The sequence below is a fragment of the Lytechinus variegatus genome, chromosome 4, assembly GCF_018143015.1.
Source record: "Lytechinus variegatus isolate NC3 chromosome 4, Lvar_3.0, whole genome shotgun sequence".
NCBI lineage: Eukaryota > Metazoa > Echinodermata > Echinoidea > Temnopleuroida > Toxopneustidae > Lytechinus > Lytechinus variegatus.
The window spans coordinates 33,756,534-33,778,658 of NC_054743.1; the positions used below are offsets into that span (position 1 = coordinate 33,756,534).

The 22,125-nt window shown below is 36.5% G+C and overlaps 1 protein-coding gene across 1 annotated transcript; it reads left to right on the forward strand.

The window, feature by feature from the left end:
- The first annotated feature begins 3,192 nt into the window (after window positions 1-3,192).
- Window positions 3,193-21,909, forward strand: LOC121413895 (E3 ubiquitin-protein ligase E3D-like). Its single transcript, XM_041606880.1, has 9 exons — window positions 3,193-3,349; window positions 8,091-8,408; window positions 9,133-9,376; window positions 11,107-11,176; window positions 13,358-13,442; window positions 14,476-14,584; window positions 15,345-15,541; window positions 19,374-19,512; window positions 21,721-21,909. Exons 1-9 carry the CDS (start codon window positions 3,240-3,242, stop codon window positions 21,739-21,741), a joined length of 1,293 nt encoding a protein of 430 aa, XP_041462814.1. The 5' UTR covers window positions 3,193-3,239; the 3' UTR covers window positions 21,742-21,909.
- The last annotated feature ends 216 nt before the right edge of the window (window positions 21,910-22,125 follow it).

Below are 22,125 nucleotides of genomic sequence, written 5' to 3' on the forward strand. Positions count from 1 at the left end.
AGATTTTTGTAAAGTATTATATACATGTATATTAATTTGTTATTGTAAAGCGCATTGAAATGTTAATGTAATGCGCTATATAAATGTAACTTTTATTTATTTATATATATACTCTGCAAAAACTCCGGTGTTGATTTAACACCAGCCCGGAATCTATATATTTCCACACCAGATATGTGTTTATACAACACCAATTAGTATTTAAACAGCATCGGTTTGATTCCAAACTGGTGTTATTTACTTCTCTGGCAGTGAACATATATAGATTCCGGGCTGGTGTTAAATCAACACCGGAGTTTTTGCATGGATAGGCCTATCCAATGATTCAAGTGAAATTTGCATATTGATGCATTAAACCCACATAATATATGAAACATAGTCAGGCGCGCCGGAACACTTTCAGTTTTGGGGGGGCAAAATCCCGAAGGGGGCACAATATACCGAAGCGATCGAGGGGGAGAGGGCGTGGCCCCCCCCGCCCCACGGTAAGGACTTTGTGTAAAAATGGAGTTTAAAAGTTAAGTTTCTAAGAGAATTCAAAAATAAATATCTTGAGAATTAAACATAGAATTCACTACGAAAGACTACTCAGAGTTTATGAGAACCTATGAAATCTACGCGCAAAACGATCGCTTAATTCGGAAAGTGGTTTTCGTGTCTGATCAATTAAATTACGTAATACGCTTATATTGACTCAAAATACCAGAAATTACATTTTTCATGCAATATCCTTTCAGAAATATTTATTTATGTACATACACGGACGACGCGAGAGAGCACAATTATCATAAGTTTCAAGGGGTGTATTAAGCAGAAGAAGCGTAACAACAGAAACAAAATACATTCTAATGAATGTCTTTTTTAAAATGCCATATTGTTCTGACGTGGCAGACGACGAAAAGCGCTTAAATCCCCATTCTATTTAAATCATTTCTGACCTCAGCATTGAAGAGAGTCCCTGATTATCCATGCATAGGCAACACGTTTCATATTTTGTAACTGGAGGAAAAAGAAATATGACCTGCTTAATTATTGTCTAACAATTTAAAACTATTCTGAAAATTTAAAACATTACTCGATTTATGTGTTTCCTTTGTCATGTTTTGTATGGCTGGGAAGCACTTTTGGATGACCCCTTCAAAATCTTCTTTTTTTCTTTACATATTTTCTGGGGAAAATGTGACCATAACTAGGAAATGATGAATATCAAATTCCAGGAAATATTCATTTGTAAATAATCATGAACTAACAAACTACGGCAGTTCATAATGTACATTATGTAACATTATTTAGAAGAAAACAATTACATTCCAACAGCGGATGTGGTTGACGGTACACCATGTGGAGTTTTCGAAAAAAGTGGATAGAGGAAGAAGTGAAATTGATAGGAGGAAGTAAACAGTAAATAGTCGTGTAATTTTTTGTTCAAACGAGCGTAGTCCTGATAAAGACAGTAAACCAGAAAAGGTTGAAGAAGAGGCTTGATTAGTTGATAGATGAGTACTCCTGCTCTGCACTCCATTCGCCGACTCAAGCTAGCATCTTCTCATTTATCCAATAAGCAACTACTCAATCCTCTATAACTCTTTAAACTTTTCGGTTTAGTCCTCTCGAGATCTTTCAATGGTCTTTCAGAGATATTTTATGCAATAAGTGATCTTTCTGAATTCTTTCCATGGACTTTGCCTGGTCTTTCAATGGTCTTTCAATGATCTTTCAATAATCTCTCATGAGTCTTACAGTGATCTCCGCAAAAATCTTGAGAGACTGCCGAAAGATCAATGAAAAACTATGAAGACCTTTGAATAAGTTCATCGAAAGACCGCTGAAAGACTGCTGAAAGACCACTGAAAAACAATTTTCCTGTAAGACCGTTGTAAGACTGTTTTGAACCGTTTCAAAAAGTTTTGGAGCCCATGAAGACCACGAAGACCACTGAAAGATTGGTCAGGACTCGTGTAAGACCTCAAAGACCATTGTAGGTTCATTGAGAGACCTCTGAAAGATCAACTAAAATTCATGGTCTTTCAAAGGTCTTCCAGCGGTCTTGTTCTCTGTGGAATGGGGGTTTAAAAGGTTAAACGTTATCACACTGTAATAAGATGGAAAAGGGGCTTATAAAAGGTATGTTTCACAGAGGGACATGTTCGTCAAAAGACGCAAGGCTTACTAAGATGTGCCCCGTCAGGGGCGAAATTTTTTCATTTTTGACAAAAGAAATGACAATCGGCAATTTTCCTGTAAGACCGTTGTAAGACTGTTTTGAACCGTTTCAAAAAGTTTTGGAGCCCATGAAGACCACGAAGACCACTGAAAGATTGGTCAGGACTCGTGTAAGACCTCAAAGACCATTGTAGGTTCATCATTGAGAGACCTCTGAAAGATCAACTAAAATTCATGGCCTTTCAAAGGTCTTCCAGCGGTCTTGTTCTCTGTGGAATGGGGGTTTTAAAGGTTAAACGTTATCACACTGTAATAAGATGGAAAAGGCGCTTATCAAAGGTATATTTCACAGAGGGACATGTTCGTTAAAAGACGCAAGGCTTACTAAGATGTGCCCCGTCAGGGGCGAAATTTTTTCATTTTTGACAAAAGAAATGACAATCCTTAGGCAGAAAAGTGCCTTCATCGTTTACTTTTGTCCTTAAATGATATAATTTTTCTACTTTTAGGGGGGCACATGGGGGGGGGGGGCAAAATCTCGTTTTGCCCCCCCAAATTTTCTTTGGGGGGGCAAGTGCCCCCCTGCCCCCCCGCTTCCGGCGCCCTTGAATATAGTATGTGAATATTTCAACAAACGATCATAAAAAACAAGATGAGTGCAATCGATATTTTAAGAGGAATGAGAGGAGGAAGACGATGACGAAGAAGAAGAAGGAGAAGAAGAAGAAGAGGAGGAAGAGGAAGAAGAAGAAGCTTAGAAGATTAAGAAGAAGAAATAGTGACAGTAGGATGTATAGAAATACATTTAATGCAAATAAAAAAAGGAACTTCTCACTGATAGAAGTTTATAAAACTGATAGCATGCCATGTATGAGAAAAAATTAGGCTCTATTGAATTTTCCTTCAATCTTCATTGATATGGGGGGGGGGGGGGGGCTGCCGGGTGGGTGCAGACTGCAGGTACCGTATTTTCCAAATTTATTTGTTTACTCTATGACACCCTATTTCTATGCCAAAGTCTAGTGTGCACGAGCTTCTGCAAAAACTTATTTTCTTCGAAATAACGAGGTCTGATAATGGAAGATCCAGTATTATATGGTGAATTTAGGAGGCAGTTGAAAGCTGTTCAAATTTCAATCGGAGTGAATGTAAAATCCATCGATAATACATCTGAAAAATGTCGACTGTAAGTATTGACCTGTCTTGGCTTTCTCCGCTGAAACGAATACGAGGAAAGCAGCTATGCCGCGCCGCCCGGTTGGCTCGGCTTTGCAAGTTGGGACGGCGCGGTGTCGCGGCAAATCCTGGCCTGGGGCTCGTTTCTCAACACTAGCATGGCAGCAGGGCCGGGCTGCGCGTTTCCGTTTTACACCCTGGCGAAGGCATTTTCCGGAAAAGTAGCCAAAAAGCGACTAGTGAAGAGTCTACACACGTCGCTGGTTGCATGCAGCGTGCGACACAGGCGAGTCCACCACCACCGCATGCAATTTGCGCAGTTACTGATCAGAGCACGGAGTTCCTCGGCACTTCATGTGGCAGTCAGGAGTGAAATCCGAACATGCTTTTGCAGTCGCGTTGTTTATGATAGTTTTTTTTTCTAAAAATAAATTATTAACGAAATGAATAGAATGACAGACAAAATCAAAATAAACAGATACTTATAATGGAAAGACACATTGAAGTTTGATGGATTGATACACTTAGAAGCTGCCGAAAGATAGATATAGAAGACTGATAAATAGATAGAGACAAGAAAGACAGATAGATAGATAGAGAGAAATAGAGAGGGAGAGAGAGGTGGATAGATAGATAGAAAGAGAGAGAAAGAGGGAGAGATGGATGGATGGATAGATAAATAGAGAGAGGGGGAGAGACAGAGAGGTCGATATATAGAGGGAGAGAGAGATGTTATAGATAGAAATATGGACAGACAAAGAGAAAGAGAGAAAAAAGCCAGACAGATGCTAGAGAAGGAGAGAGATAGAGAATTTGAGAGACAGATAGATAGAAAGATAAAGAATGAGAGAGACAGAGAAGATAGACAAATTAACAGATAGATAGATACATAGATAAATAGATATATAGATAGAGAGAAATAGAGAAAGACAGATAGATGGATAAATAGATGGATAGAGAATTTGAGAGATAGATGTTAAATAGATTTAAAAGTGAGAGAGACAGAGAAGATTATTGACAAATTAACAGATAGATACTGAAGTTATAAAAATAGATCGATAAATAGATAGAGAGAAATAGAGAAAGACAGACAGATGGAGGGAGAGATAGATAGATGTTAAATAGATAAAGAATGAGACAGGGAAGATTATCAACAAATTAACAGATAGATAGATACTGTATACAAAAATAGATGGAAGATAGATAGATGGATGGGGGAGAGAACTTGAGAGATGGAGATATGTTATAGATATATGGACGGAAAAGGAGAAATAGAGAAAAGACAGACAGATGGATAGATAGATAGAGGGAGGGAGAGAGATAGAGAATTTGAGAGATAAATAGATGTTAGATAGATAAAGAATGAGAGAAACAGAGAAGATAGACAAATTAACCGATACTGTAGTTTCATAGATAGATAGATAAATAGATAGAAGAAAGACAGACAGATGGATAGAGAGAGTGCTGGGGCCTGTTGCATGACGAGATGAGTGATACGTAGGAACTTCCTAGGACCATTCTTCCGAGATAGGAAGATTGGCGACAAATCAGCGCTTTCCGTTTCACGAAGGCAATTTTGTCTTCCAAGTCCGCGACATCGTTTTATATCGATAGTATCGGAAAAATATTTAGTCTTCATCGTCACCTGAACCTTTTATTTCGGAATGACGAGTTTTCTTAAAATCATTTATTTCAATAAAAAGAGATCAAATGATGTTTTATTTATTACTGATTGTAGAATTGATGTATGGAGCTTATGAGGTAAAAAGAGAAAAAACTTTAAAGATTCACAAACATAACTGAATAAAATCGAAATTTTCATTATTTCCCTTATTTAGAACACGATGTCCTTTTAAAGACACCTTTCATTGATATTTCAACGAAAGAGACCCTTGCCCGATATAAAAATTGATGTAACTTAGTAATTTAGACATTTTAGTAGTTCAATATTCTTTATTTTATAGAATACTTATATATGATGACAATTTTGCAAATTATGCGTTAATATGTTATTTGTTGAGGTAAAAATAGGGTTTGAATGGTGTAAACAAAATCAACAGTGTCTGATTGTATGAGACTAAAAAGGAAAATATGAGAGGCTGCGTGTGAAATATGTAATTTATTTATTTTATTTGTTAGATATAACGCAAGAAATACAAATGTGAGTGTTTAGAGTATAAACATACCTCAGTTGCATGATGAGTATCCGAAGACAAGGAAAATATGAAAATTGCTGCAAACATGGCCAAGTGAATAAAGTAGCTATGCAATAATAATTAAAGCATAGAAAAAGCTGTGTAATCCGCAATGGAAAAAATACCGTTAACCGGAAATAATGCAAAAAATAAAACGATCATAAACGTTGGTCATATTTAAAGTTGATCACTGAATTAATGGAAATTTATATAAGAATATACAAAATATATATGACTAACGTGATTCTTTTAGGGCCTACCCTGCGATTTGAAATGCGCCTCTTCGTTATGGACTTTTCATCTTTTCTTTGTGAACTTATCTTCATTTATATGATTGTGATGGATTCGTAAGCTATGGGCCTAAATTCAATTAGCTATTTCTGCAGATCTTTGTTTTTTACATCTCAAGTTATCCCAAATCCATTCAAGAATTAATTTTCATTGATTATAATCAAGCTCATCAAAAATAATAATTATAATGAAAATGAATAAAAATAAATGATTTAGCATGTTTAACATCTTAGTTTTGGGTCTTTTTTTGCTGAACGTTATTAACACGTTTTTTACTTACATCAATTACTTTTTAAGAAATTTGTTTTCATGTTGTTTAATTATCTATATTGAGAAAGCATAAGGAGTCAGAGAGGGAGTGCAGCCCATTTCATAGTTCAAGTTTATTTATTTTTTAATGGAAAAGGGGTGGGGATAGGACAGGGAGAATAAAAGAAAACATATTTTGAAAATATTTGGGCTTACATTACCCTCAGAGAAGTTAAAATGACTTCCGTTATGGTCGTCTTGTCGACCTGAAAAGTGATGACAATTAGCCCCCATGTAAAAAAAAATAACTTGGCGCCATCCCAGATAAAACGCATCAACCCCCTAAAAAATATGTTTAAAGGTGATATGTCAGTGTGGCTTGCCGTAACCGCATTTTCTCTCATTGCCGACGGTGGCGGGCGGTGTGCAAAGAAGATCATGCCTACGTAGGACATGTCTGGAGGTGTCTTTCCAAGGACCATTCTTCGTATCGCCCAAATCGGCTTTGTGAAACAGTTGAGCGATATCTCGTTCTTACGTAGAACGGTTCTACGAAAGACCATTTCATGCAACAGGCCCCTGGAGAATTTGAGAGATAGATAGATGTCAGATAGATCAAGAATGAGAGAGAAGAGCGGCAAATTAACAGATAGATACTGTAATACATAGGTAGGTAGAGAGAGAGAAATAGAGAAAGACAGACAGATAGATGGATAGATAGATAGAGAATTTGAGATAGATAGATGTTAGATAAAGAATGAGAGAGACAGAGAAGATTATTAGATAGATAGATACTGCAGTTACATAGATAGATAGAGATAGAATTTGAGAGATAGATAATAGACAGATAGAAAGACAGACATCAGCAAATCGGCAAGGCAAATGATCAAGGCAAACATTTGTATTGAACCTGGAAAGTATAAGCTCAGCTGCATTTCCAAGTACGGTATGTTCTGCGGATAACTTCGGTGCGGACTTTGGATCGCGCGCCCAGCTGATAATGTAAACAAACGTAGACGTAGACTCTTCACTAGTCGCTTTTTGGCTACTTTTCCGGAAAATGCCTTCGCCAGGGTGTAAAACGGAAACGCGCGGCCGGGCTCCGTACACTTAGCCTGGGGCGTTTTGGGGACTGAAAGTCATATACTGTACGTATGGAGTCACTCCCCACTAACGCCTGGTACATACGGGCACAAAACCAGAAACTTTCGCCCCCGAGAATTCTACTTTCCCTCTAAAAGATCTAGCCCTAAAACGTACATGGGGTCCAACTTCATTTCCAACATTTCTGCGATATTGATTTCATATTTAAAGAAGAATTCATTAAAAAAACAAGAGATTTGTTATGAAAAGGTGGGAAGAGCTTACGGCTGTGTTTACGTCGCCATCTTGATTTCTTTCACACTCTATCACACTCCACATGGTGTACCGTAAACCACATCAGCGATTGAAACATACGAATTGACAAATCTATGCATGAATTAGAATTTATCACAAAGTTGATAAGGGTCTAAAAACAATGAATACGAGCCCAATTATGGATGGCCTGGCGTGGTAGACTCTTTACTGATTCAACTATTTTATTATTTTAAAACAAATGGTTTTGTTGCAATTTACCCATGTGCAGTCATGTTTTATAGATACTATGTGACACTATTATTGAATGATCTATTACACTTGTTTTGCAATGTAATTTCAACTTCTATGATTGATAAAGTACGATTATACTTTTCAAATTTTGAGGAACTTTTGCATGTCATAGTCTACCCACGCGTGATGCCACTATGTATACGTAAATAATTAACCTAGATACTTGCTTCCATTATGCCAAAGATTTCACTTTCATTTGAAAAAAATATATTTATTCTAGAGAAAATAAAAAAAGGTGTTCTTTGTAGGTACTAGGACTTCACATGATGCTATTCAAAGTACTTTGTTAGCAGAGTATCATCAAGAAGGCTGCAAGCTCAGCACTGTCGCCTGAAAAAATACCGTTTTATCACCTTATATTTTCAGGAACTCTTCTCAAACATACAGTATAGAGGTGAGATCAGACGCCATCATTTTAGTTTGTGACAAACCATTCAAGCAATGGACATTTCTCCTTCCCGAGGGGCTCCATTCTCTACCTGGATCCTGCAGTGGACTGGAGTGGATCCAGGGGGAAGGGATCCAGATGAGGCTCCAGCTGGAGACCAGTGATGAGGATGATGGAGGAGAGAAGAGAGGGGAGCTGGATGAAGAGACTAGTGATCAGTTTCTCAAGGCATTGGTTGATCCGAACTGTGAAGTGACTTGCTCTAGATGTGGGGCAATACTTGTTCAACCTGTTAGGTGAGATACTGGACCTTATTTAGATCAGAGTAATCTTTCTTTGATAACATTGCCATGAATATGGCATGGAGCGTTGTGGCCAATGGATTAGTCTTCTGCCTTTGAAACAGAGAGTCCTGGGTTCGAATCCCAGCCATGGCATAATTTCCTTCAGCAAGAAGTTCATCCACATTGTGCTGCACTCAACGCAGGTGAGGTGAATGGGTACCTGGCAGGAATTTATTCCTTGAAATGCCACCGCACTGTAAAAGGATGCGGGGCTAAAGCCGGGGTAATAATATCCAAGTCCTTTGGATGCGCATAGGGTCATTATGACATAATGTGATGTGCTATATAAGAACTGTGTTATTATTATTATAATATAGATACTGCTTATGTTTTGGGATTTTGCTTCCAATTTTTAGGATGATTCACCCTTATTTGATTTGATAATGCTATTCGTGGTAGGCTCCACTCCAGTGAACATTCAAAATGAACCATAGTGTAATTTGTTTATCAAGACTCAAGGAAACATAATTCTCTTGTCCGTCCCAATGCCAGTCAATATTTTATGATTACCGGTATACACTTCTATCGAGGGGTTATTTACTCTTCCAAAATATTTTGAATTTATAATCAATTTCAGCATTTGATTGCTAAAATCAAACTGTACTCTCTTTGAAATAGGAACAAGAATTTATTGTGCCTCGAGGTTCCATTTATTTCTTGTTCATTTCTTTCCCAGTGGCTTCAAGAAGGTCCTACCCCTTCCCTCGGGAGACTGGGGTGACATGGCGGCTGACATGTGGTGCTGCAAGAGCAAGGTCATCGCAGAGGAAAGGGGCAAGACGAGCCCTCTACAGTTGACCCCTGAAGAAGGTTGCATCATGGTGGATGACCTGTATCTCTTAGTCAATTCAAGGATGTTGACCAAGGGGTCAGTCCAGATGGAAGTGAAGAAGAAGACAGTTGCATCAAATAAACAGGGGGTAAGCAGATTCTTGTGCCAATACCCTTAATTGACATGTACAATGATAATGCTATAACTTCAAATATTTAAGAGATGGAGGGTGCTTTATGCTAAATTATGCATCTACATGTAACTACATAATATTATTATCATTATTATCATCATTATAATAATAACAGTAATAGGCATTTATAAAGCGCCATCTATCTAGAAATATTCTATTCCGAGGCGCGTTGTTATATCATTTAGGAGGTGCGATGGCTCAGTCGGTAGAGCGGGGGATTCGTATTCCGGTGACCTGGGTTCGATTCCCACTTGGTGCGCTAGTGCCCTTTGGTAAGGCTTTAATCCTCAGTACCAGGTCCTTCAGAGAGGATCTTAAGCCGTCAGTCCTCTGCTTGCTTGCTGACAAGCATTCATGCTTTCTTAGCACTCAGGTAAAAAATCACCACCAATCAATCATTGTTATCATCCTAGTTATCATCATGATCATCATTATTATGTCATTATTATTTGCATTATTATTTTTTATGAAGAAAACATTTTCTGAGAAGGACTTGACAGGCCAGTTATCCAGCTATTGGGTTGACATCATTAACTAAGGTTAAAGAGACTAACCATCAAAAAAATAATAAAACATTGTGAGTAGGTATGAATGTGTAGAAAAGTATTTATTTTCCATATAAAAACTAACAAAAATGTAAGATGGAACCTGTTTATTACAGGCTGAACTGTACGTTATGTCATCATAATCAATATTGGGAGTATAAAAGCCTTGTGATAGAGACTTGTTTTTTGTAGGTGTATTTTCTGCAGGATTCAGCTGTCTTTGGTTCACAGCATATCTAGATTGTCTTTGAGCCTTGTATTAATTTTCCAGAAAATTTCAGATCTGGTTTTTAAAGGTTCTCATGAACAAAAATTGTATCCTTTGAGCTCCTCAATCTCTTTCGATTTATGTAGGTTAGGTCCTGTGTGTCATTTTACTAAAATTCCTCTGTCATTTTACTATAATTCCTGACTTCTGTCAATATCCTTAGCATTGGATTCTGTCTTTGATCACATGGAGGGATGATAGTCTCGTTCGTATTTTCATTCTCAGACTCATCGATTCTGTGAAGTACTGAGCAGTTTTTTTGTGTGCACTGGTCAGACTGACTTGTCATGTTTATCGAGCAAAGTTTGGACTAGATTGTCGAGAGAAGTGATTTCATCATCTCGTTTGCAGCTCAAATTCTAAATATACACATACTTTTCAGTCCCCTTTTGTTGAGCATTTTATCACTCTCGGGCAACTTATGGAGTTTGTTAAATTTACTTGTGTTTAGTTCTTTGGCATGGTATTTCAAATTGTTTGTGTTTTTTGGTGAGGCCATGGCAAAGAGCACAAAAAGTCTGTTTGAATGATCGTTAATTAAACAAAATCTATGAATATACATGCAAAAATCTCATCATTAAAATTTGTCAGTAGTACATAAAGAAAATGACTTTATGCACTGTTTAGACAGTTGTTGGTTTGACGGAAGTTAGAAAACATGTCACTTATGGTGAAGGCTATCGAATTATGAGAGTTATAATGATAATTAAAAGTAAAATGCAAGCGTTTCAACAAACATTCCTGATAAGAATGTCACATTTCTGAGAAAGTGATGCAATGCAGCAATTCATTTCTCCGTAATACCTCGTATGTAAATGTATGAGTTACTTAACAATTTAAATTCATATCTCTTTTGTTTTCATTGTTTATAGAGAGCTGGTAAATGGTTCAGCATACTGTGTCAGAGGTGTGGTTGCATTCTCGGATCTATAGATAGTTCAGGTAAGAAAAGGTATAATATTGTGTGAAGTGCTATGTGATTAACAGATAAAAGAATGCATGTAATATGTGACATTTATAGATTGCATGATACAAATGGGCAATTCCATAAAATATGTACGTCCGACCCCCTATATGTGGGACCTTCATGACATTTTTCATGTCTCTGATTTCTTTTTCTGTTGACAGTCTGTAGTGTTCTCTAATTGACCATGACTTGGCCAGTTTGTGAAGTGAAGTAGGACTTTAGAAAAATGGGGTTTGGACGTACAAAAAGTTTGATCATTGTATGAAATTACCCAAATGTATTTGAGCGCTGCATAATATAACCCAAGCATTAAACATAGCTGCGAATACAGAGTTTTTTTTAGCATTTAAAGGAATTAATTCCTGCAGGGTAGGGGAAGGCGGGGTAAGTTGTGACAGTTTTTGCTTTTTGCATGTTAGAATTGATATGATTAATAATCTTGTCGAAATAAGTACCTTGCCTTGAAATTTAATTCTGAAATATTTTCCACCTATATATAACTTTCTATCCCCACACTGAAAGTCATCGTGACCTTTGAAAAAAACGATGTCAAATGGCTCAACTTGCCCCATATATGGGGTAAGTTTGAGCCACCTTCTGGGGTAAGTTGAGCCACAAAAACTATGTACAAAATGTATGAGGGGAGAACCAGCATGTCAATTTTTTGTTTAAAGTCTTTTCACTTGCTAATTCTCTATAAATACTAACATTCTTTAAAAGGAAAAGAGCAGCCATGTAAATTTACTCCTTTCAGCCAGCATTTTAATCGATTTTTATGGTTTGTTTGTTTTTTAAGATACATTACCATAGGAATTACCATGGCTCAACTTGCCCCATGCTGTTTGGCTCAACTTACCCCAGTCCGAACTTAGTGCGATAATTTTGTATCCACACATTTATTATGCATCCATCATATAAAAGACTATGACAAGAATGAAGATCCATATCTGGACTCATAATGTTGTTATCATGTCTTTATTATATTTAAAGACGTGTGTGTTTATAAAGCAGTTATCTATTTCACACTCTTTTTTACTTTTTTGGCTGAAATTCATATTTTTCCCTCTAAAAAACTACTTTTTGTTTCAAAGTTGAAAACAATATAGTGGGGTTAGGGGTTATGCTATGGGTCATCAATACATGACACCACCACAATGTCTGACTCATTCATTATTGGCCTGGGGCTGGTGGCTCAACTTGCCCCTATGCTCAACTTACCCCGCCTTCCCCTACCCATTTATCTCTCTCAATTGCAAATGTAGATCCCAACGCCTTGCAAAAGGACATAGATGCTGATGCAGGAATCAAACTCTGATCCGCGTGATCTGTAGTCCAGACACATGACCTCGAGACTACATGTACAACATCTCTATAATAGATATTGTCTATTGCAATGGACAGAATGTGTGGAGAATTTCTCTATTAATATAGTTTTATGTTATTCAAAACTTATCTTAACAAGTCTGTTACAACTACTTCATGAGAAAGTCAAAATCAAGGTTATGATGATACTAATAATATAGGTATATTTACCCAGGGAAGCCACTTCAGTTCTGAAAACTGTTTTTCCAGTGGGCCCTGCTACTATTATTACCCTGGCTTTAGCTGGGCTGCCTAGGCGCTCAAGCATTCATGGTTAATTGTCGACATTCATTGTCGACATATTTATGAAACCTGACTTTGTGAAATTATTAAATCTAATCTGAAAAAGAGGATTACACTTAAGACTGAAAACACAGATAAGCACCTTGGGGATGATGTACATTTATTATTATTGTTGCTTGGAAGTAAACTGACACCTGATAATCATTTATATTTTTATTTAAACAGAGTATTTGATATTTAAAGCTTCAATTCAAATGAAAGCAGCTTCCCCATATGAAATTCTATATTAATCTAAATAAAGTCTTCTCTTCTCTGTTTACGTGTCCATCAATATGTCATCATATACATGTTTTTCATCTGTTCTTCCTGAAGAAGAAACATTTGCATATGTTATGCATCATCAAAATATGGAAGGATGAACATCCATTTATGGGGAAAATGGGAAACTTAATGGAGGCCCGGTTATGCAAGTTTGACTACTCCCTTTACTAAGCTTTTACTGATGTGTTCGTGATATGATATTTAACCATTTATCTCAATCCTGTCAACAGGGGGCAGCAGTCAGTTAGAAACCACCAAGCTATACCGCTATGCAATCTGTATCCAGGGAAAAGGAAATGGGCTTTCTCATACCATGTAAGATATAATGTTTTGATGATTTTATCCCCTTTAACAAACAAAAGTCATATATATCCTGTAAATGGCAAGCAGCTAATAATTTAAAGCTACCCTAAGGATATTTTGTGATGCACATTATGTTCAGAGTGGGAAATTGTTCAGGGATGTCATTTTCAGGCAACACACTAAATTTGGAGTGGTCTAAGACACCTGACTATACATGGAAAGTCTGGGGTTCAATCCCCGGCTGTGGCAACTATGCCTGTCAGCAAGGCATTTAATCCACAATGCTCTTTTATCCTGCATTCAACTAAATGGAAATGCAATACACATTCTCGGTAACTAGGTGTTCTCTTGTTGTTGTTTTTTAAGAAAAAAAAAGAAAACAGACTGAATTCAGGCCAAAGCAGGTTATTTTTAGGCCATGGCAAGCACCCTTTTGTTCAAAATGACTGATTCTAGATTATTTTTAGACTTGTATATCTATGCATCGTGGAATCTGCTTGCCTTGTTTTTCCTCATTGAATGTACGACTTGTCCTGTATTGTATCCCATGGGCACTCATCACTGTGGGCAGTACAGGAACCCGAAATCGTGAAAGTGTAAGGGCCTCACAAATCATATGACTTGGATACTTTAGTAAGATACTGAGAGACAAAAGCTGTACTAGGTGCCGTTCGTTGTGTCAATACAGACTAGGAAACCTGGGCCCTGTCTTACAAAGAGTTACGATTGATCCAATCAATCGTAACTCTATGGAAATCCATCAGTGTCATTATTTTTCCAACAGGAAATTTGCAAAATATTCTAAGTTGTAAACAAAGGAGATCACAACAAATTGTCAAGAAATCAATGAATTTATGGATATACATTCATATCTAGAAGTTTTAAAAAGTAAACGTGCTTTTATATCTTGACTTTGCTTGGTTTCCATAGTTGCGATTGATTGGATCAATCGCAACTCTTTATAAGACAGGGGCCGGTATATTGTTGTAAGGAAAAGAAAGAGTGACTGATATTAATATCTTCTCTTCTTTATTTCCTCCCAAAGCAATCCTCTTCAACACACTATATGCAGCTTGATGGTCAAACTGTTCAAGACTCAGATGACCTTCAAGTATATCATTGAGGATGAAGAGGAACATAGACCAAGGTTATTGGTAAGTTAGAAGATAATCAAGTGATGTTGTTACTAAAAGAAAAAGGAAAGAATTTGTGAAAGTGATGAGTGATGCAAGAGTAAAAAAAAAAAAGGATGAGAGAGTCAGGTATAAAGAGAGAGGGAGGGAAGAAATTAGAAGAGTTTGGTGGTTGTATGGAAGAGAATGTAACAGTCAAGAGAGTTGATACAATTATCATTTCTATTAACATCCTTTCCTCCTCCTCCTCCTCATCATCATCATCATCATCATCATCATCTTCCTCACCATCCTCATCATTATTGCCTTTATTTCTATTATTTGAAATGCTTAAAAGTAAGGAAGAATATGGGGGGGGGAGAATGGTTCAATGAATACACAATCATTTGCATCATCTCAATTATGTTTAGTTTTCCCCAAACCCCAGGAGAACGAAAAAATTGAAAGATAACTTTAGATGCGCGCCTTTTTATGGTCATATTAGGATTCGTAAAGTATGGAGAAAAGACAAAAAAAATCTTGATTTTGGATGAAGACTCCTAGTAATAACAAGTTTGTTGACCTTTTTCAGTTTGAATTATCATTTTTCCCTTTATTAGAAATCAAATAACACAATTTTGAAAAAAAAGAAAACAAGAAATAAAGAAAGTTTATACTTACAGAAAATAATACAGTGTCATATGCTAGTCGCAATGACTAGTTATAAAAAAGGTTTTAACCTGTTCCCAAAATCATTCTACCATCATCTTTCAACATCAATGGTAATTTCTTTTCTTCTCAGATATGGCTTTTAGGAATAGACACCAGGCTTCTATATGGAGGAGCGCCATCTATCAACAGAGAAGAGACAGGGAATTCATCGTCTCATCAACCGTCCTCTTCTGTACCATTAGAGGGCAGCAGATTAGAAATCCAACTGAAGAGTCAACCAATCGTCAAGGTCCTCTACCAGACATGCACCAGTGATGCAGGTCTAAGGTCAGTCTATGTTTTGAGGTCAGATTTTAGATTGAAGAAAGAGGAGTTTTCAGACTGGGGAGTGTTTCATGAAAAGTTTTGTCAGAGATTTTATACTTATTTGCATTCAGCCAATCAGAAGCAAGGATTTGCATTAAACTATTAAATGGATTTCTTTGTGAAATGTCACACCCTGTGATCCAACCACCTTTGAAGAGTATACCTCATCCAAAGGTTATTTGTCAGGAATCGAATTAAAACCTGAAGAAATGATGACTGGTTGATGGTCAATAAAATCATGAAATTTTTGAATACATACTTGTGCTGATGTACATGTAACTTACATAGATATACGATTTGGAAGATTCATTTCAGGAGTTTGAATGACTGTTATGCTGAAGCACAAAAGTAGATTACCTCTAGGTCTACAATCGCTTTGTTTATTATTTTTATTTACATGTACTGTATGCCCCTCCATATGAAGGGAATCATTTGTTTACATTATTGAAGAAAAAAAATGGCTCGTTGGTTTAATTTTTTTTTCTTCTCAGCATGTACTTTATACGTAAAAACTGTCCATTTACTAATGTTTTTTATCTATTGAGATTTCATGTATTATTCATATATTTTAAAGAATTCAATACCATTTACTAATGGGCCCGAATTCACAAAGGTGGTTTTTGCAAAACCACCTTTGTGAATTCGGGCCATGGAGCCTTTTAGGTCTTAACCATTTTCCCTCTCCTGAATTATAAATTCATTCACCTGACTTCACAATGAAATATCTAAACATATGTTTAGATATTTCATTGTGAAGTCAGGTGATAAATTGCATTCAATAATGTTTGTTTTTCTGGGCTTACCAAACGTCGTTGTTTTCTCCATTCAACACTCAGCATGAAGGAATGCATTTTTTTTGTGGGTTTTGCTAACTTTCTAGCACCACTGTATATATTGTAGGATCAAAGTAAACATTTCAAGATAAAAAGTAAAAAAAAAAAAAAAATTGACACTATGATGTATGTAATGCCTAAGAGAACCGTTAGCTTCAACAAGGATGCAGATGGGTAGAGAGAGATAAATAAAGAGAGAGAAAGCAAAAATGAACAGGAGAAAGTAAGAGAGAGGGAGATGCGGGGGGGGGGGGGGATGGGGGAGAAGAGAGGAAGAGGAATAAGAAGAGAGATATCAAGATACATATCAAAATTATGGTTACACTTCGTAATTCCGAAGGTTCTTTATTCTGAAGGTTCGTAATTCCGAAACACGTAAATTGCCTATACCTCGATGTTCGTTAATCCGAAAACGAAAAAGCATTCGTTAATCTGAACATTTGTGGCGTTATTCCGAAAGCGAAATAAGGTTTGTTGTTCCGAAGGTTCGGTAATCCGAAAAACGAAATAGGGTTCGTTATTCCGAAGGTTCGTTAATCCGAAAACGAAATGAGGTTTGTAATTCCGAAGGTTCGTTAGTAAGAAAACAAAATAAGGTTCGTTAATCCGAAAATTAAATAAGGTTTGTATTTCCGAAAATGAAATTAATTCATTTTGGCAACAAGAACGGTGCTGTTCTTGCAAGATAACAGGATATTATGCATTGATAAACTCACGAACGATGATTATGTGTGTATTGTGGCCAAAGCATGCATTGATTTAAGAATAGGCGCCCGGATCAAACATACGCTTAATTTCGATTTTATCTGAGCAAATGTTGCCCAAGCAAATGGTTAAAAGATGCAGCTAGGAGATTAAGTGTGTTGGTCATTTGCGAGTAAGCTCCAGATAATACGACTTGTATTGGAGGGGATGTCATTTTTAATAAGAGCTTCTCCTGAAAATTAATCTAAAATGTATACTGTAAAAAAAGTATTTATTTAAAAAAAAAATTCCCATTTTGGAAAATAGCATTTCCCTGTTATTTCTTTAGGGGGAAAATTGCCCCTGCTACCCCCCCGCCAGGCGGATCCAATTTTCGCCAATGGGGGGGCGAATTTTTTTTCGCGTTCGCATTATTTAACAAGGGCTTAAGATATTATTACATATTTACTTTATTTTATGATAATTATTGGCTATTAGGAATACCTTTTCAAAGAAACAAACAAAAAATCAACTTTAGAGCTGCCGATCCGGGAAATTATGGGTGAAAAAAATTCGCCCCTCCCCCCCCATTGGTGAAAATTTGATCCGCCTGGGGGGGTAGCAGGGGGCACTTGTACCCCTAGAGAAATAACAGGGAAATGCTATTTTTCCAAAATGGGAAATTTCCTCTTTTTTTTCAAAATAAATACTTTTTTAAAAGTATACATTTTAATTTTCAGGAGAAGCTCTTATTAAAAACGACATCCCCTCCAATATAAACCTATTATCTGGAGGTTACTCCCAAACGACCAACACACTTAATCCCCTAGCTGAATCTTTAAACCATTTGCTTGGGCAGCATTTGCTCAGATAAGGTCGAAATTAAGCGTATGTTTGATCCGGGCGCCTATTCTTAAATCAATACATTCTTTGGCCACAACACACACATATATCATCGTTCGATAGTTTATTATTGCATAATATCCTGTTATCTTACAAGAACAGCACCGTTCTTGTTACCAAAATGAATCAATTTCATTTTCGGAAATACGAACCTTATTTAATTTTCGGATTAACGAACCTTATTTCGTTCGGACTAACGAACCTTCGGAATTACGAACCTCATTTCGTTTTCGGATTAACGAACCTTCGGAATTACGAACCTCATTTCGTTTTCGGATTAACGAACCTTCGGAATTACGAACCTTATTTCGTTTTCCGATTAACGAACCTTCGGAATTACGAATGTATGCGGAAAATTATCATAGTGAAGAGAGAAGTCAACATTTATTCAGCTAACAATGTTGGAACTGGGCAACAGAGAAGAACAATCCCCAATAGGGATCTGGCAAGCTCATTATCTCCATTTTGATAATGCACCAAAGATCATTTTTCTCTGTAAGGGTCAACTTATTTCCCATAGGTTTCCCCTCCAATTAAACCCCCATGGCACTTCCTCAAGCTAATTATCCTGTGTTTCGAGCCAACTCCAAGGTCTTGCATTGCTATTATAAACTTAACACAATAATTAGCTTGGTCTAACGACTCCACCATGTGCCTAATTGTCTTTGGTAATCAAGATGGATAGCAGAATGCTAAAATTGTGCCACGCATAGATGACGTCAGTGTGATGGTATTAATAACAGTCATTAATCAACTTAAAAATGTCTTTATCAAGGTCAAATATGTTAGCACATTCTTCGATGAAGAACAAAGTAGGAGCTTGAATGACCTTTATCAGTGTTCAGAGAAATAAAAAAAAAAATCTGAAACCCATCACTTTACACATTGATAGATTCATAATGCTCATGTGCGCTTGAATTGCGTTTGGGTGATGTGATTCCAATTCCAGAAGTGACTATATTCTTCCATTACCAAATTCATTCTTTTTTTTGTCTGGATGCTCTTTTTAGGATTTTTATCAAATGCATGTAAAAAATGGCAATATCAATTATCATATTTTTTCTTATGCACTTTTTGTGATTTAAATTATTTTGATGTGTATTTCTTGTGTTTCAATTTATTTCTTTATTATTTTTATGGAAATTGTACCTATCAATGACATGAAATCACTGCTTTTAGTATTTATAAGTATGATGATAAATTTAATTTAACTCTTTAAAGTTATACTTGACCTGAAGGAAAAAAAGCCAGGAAACATTGCTATGTCTTTTTGTGTTACAGATTTATCATGAAAAAATATCAAGAAGGAACTTGAACCTTTTGTTGTTTATCGTACAACAATTTTCACTCTTTTCCTCGTATTTGCCCTCCAGGTTAGGTGAAGAATGGAACAAAGACCTAATGGTTCATGGCATTACGCTCACCAAGGAAGCGTGTCTGCAACTAGGGTTACTATTAGCAACCAGTACTCTACAGGCTCCGCCTTCTATGAGGCAAATGAATGGATTCATGGTGAGATATGCTCTATGTTGTTTTATGATAAATCCAAACTGTTCAAATAATGATATAAAGATTAATACTTATGAAAAAGAAATTTGGAGAAAAAATTGGAAGATGAATTCATGAGTAATTAAAAGAAATTTGAATGAGAATGATATGATTGATTGATAGCATTATTCCATTCATCATAAAAACAAAACACCAAGTTAACATAAATTACGTAGGGAAAATTGCAAATAATACAATGATAAATCTGGGAAACAGTAGAATAAAGAAAAGAGTGTACATATTTTATAAATGAATGAGGAGGCAACTAGAAAGGGAAAGCCTTATTAGAATATATTGAAAAAAAAATTAACGAATAAGAATGGTATTGAAGTATGGAATTCGGTGAATGAATGAATCATTGAAAAGATACTTGATGACCATCTGAGTTCATGCAAGGTATCCCTTGCCCTTGTTGATATTTTATAGATATCCCATTGATGTGCTTTCTATGCTCATTTGAATTTCTGCAAAGTTTGTTGCAAAGCTAGACTTTATTATAGCTTTGGAATGTCCTACAGCTGTACAGCCATTATGCCGTCAAAGCGTAGCGCATGAAACATATCGATGTATCAGGATGTGCACCTAAATAATTGCGGAACGTCTTTGCAACCATTTTCTGGTACTTGATCTCTGGAAAAAATATTATTTTTTTATTGTCTCACCTGCGAAGCAAAGTGAGACTATAGGCGCCGCTTTTCCGACGGCGACGGCGGCGGCGGCGGCGTCAACATCAAATCTTAACCTGAGGTTAAGTTTTTGAAATGACATCATAACTTAGAAAGTATATGGACCTAGTTAATAAAACTTGGCCATAAGGTTAATCAAGTATTACTGAACATCCTATTAGAGTTTCATGTCACATGACCAAGGTCAAAGGTCATTTAGGGTCAATGAACTTAGACCATGTTGGAGGAATCAACATCGAAATCTTAACCTGAGTTTAAGTTTTTGAAATGTCATCATAACTTAGAAAATATATGGGCCTAGTTCATGAAACTTGGACATAAGATTAATCAAGTATCAATGAACATCCTGCATGAGTTTCACGTCACATGACCAAGGTCAAAGGTCATTTAGGGTCAATGAACTTTGGATGAATTGGGGATATCTGTTGAATTCCCATCATAACTTTGAAAGTTTATGGATCTGATTCATGAAACTTGGACATAATAGTAATCAAGCATCACTGAACATTTTGTGCAAGTTTCAGGTCACATGATCAAGGTCAAAGGTCATTTAGGGTCAATGAACTTTGGCCGAATTGGGGATATCTGTTGAATTCCCATCATAACTTTGAAAGTTTATGGATCTGATTCATGAAACTTGGACATAATAGTAATCAAGCATCACTGAACATTTTGTGCAAGTTTCAGGTCTCATGATTAAGGTCAAAGGTCATTTAGGGTCAATGAACTTTGGCCGAATCGGGGGTATCTGTTGAATTACCATCATAACTTTGAAAATTTATTGGTCTAGTTCGTTAAACTTGGACATTAGAGTAACCAAGTATCACTGAACATCCTGTGCGTGTTTCAGGTCACATGTCCAAGGTCAAAGGTCAATGAACTTTAGCCTAATTTGGTGTATCTGTTGAATTACCATCATAACTTTGAAAGTTTATGGATCTGATTCATGAAACTTGTACATAAGAGTAATCAAGTATCACTGAACATCCTGTTCCAGTTTCAGGTCACATGATTAAGGTCAAAGGTCATGTAAGGTCAATGAACTTTGGCCATGTTGGGGTTTTTTGTTGAATAACCATCATATCTCTGTAAGTTTATTGGTCTAGTTCATAAAAAGAGGACATAAGAGTAACCATGTATCACTGAACATCTTGTGCGAGTTAGAGTAGTATGCAAAGTCAGCACTGCTGCTATATTGAACCGCGTGATGCAGGTGAGATGGCCAGAGGCATTCCACTTGTTGTCTTAATGTTTATTGTAGCTAAGTTCTTGTTATCGATAATTAGCCCTTTCTGGTTGAAATATGCTGATAAGTAATTTCTCTATGCTTCTGATTATATTAAATATTGGAGACTGAATGATTTTGCTAAAACACATTTCTTCAGAGACTCATACATGCGTCTTAAGTTATATGTAGGCTCAGTCTCTGATGGGTTAAGGATGAACAACTGAAGTGAATATGTACATTCTTATTTCTTCTTAACAGGTGGGTTCTCTGAAACTTTGATGACAGTGTACGTCTGATGTATTACAAGCTATAGGATATTTGAGTCAGAATCCTGAAATAGTTCAGAGGATGGAACAGGTCCTGTTAATGAGAAAGAAGAAGGATGAAGAAGTAAGTAAACAGGGAAGAAACAAAGAAAGAACAATTAAGAAAGATGGCAGAAGATAGAAGAATGAAGGAAAAGAAAGATTTAATCAAAGAAGAAAGTAGGAGAAGAACGGAGGAAAAGAAGAGGATGAAGGAGAAGAAGAGGAAGAGGAGGAGAAAGAGGAAGAAGAAAATCAAGAAGGAAGAAAGAAGAGGAGGTTGAAGAGTAGGAGAAGGATTGGAGGAAAATGATAATGGACAGAGGAAGAGGAAGATGTTCACCAATTGCTGATGAGA

Excerpts from the sequence above, each read along its gene's own strand:
- LOC121413895 (XM_041606880.1), top strand. The coding sequence starts at position 3,240 with ATGGAAGATCCAGTATTATATGGTGAATTTAGGAGGCAGTTGAAAGCT. Across the intron at positions 3,350-8,090 it reads ACATCTGAAAAATGTCGACT|GAACTCTTCTCAAACATACA; the intron begins GTAAGTATTGAC and ends TTATATTTTCAG. Across the intron at positions 9,377-11,106 it reads TTGCATCAAATAAACAGGGG|AGAGCTGGTAAATGGTTCAG; the intron begins GTAAGCAGATTC and ends CATTGTTTATAG.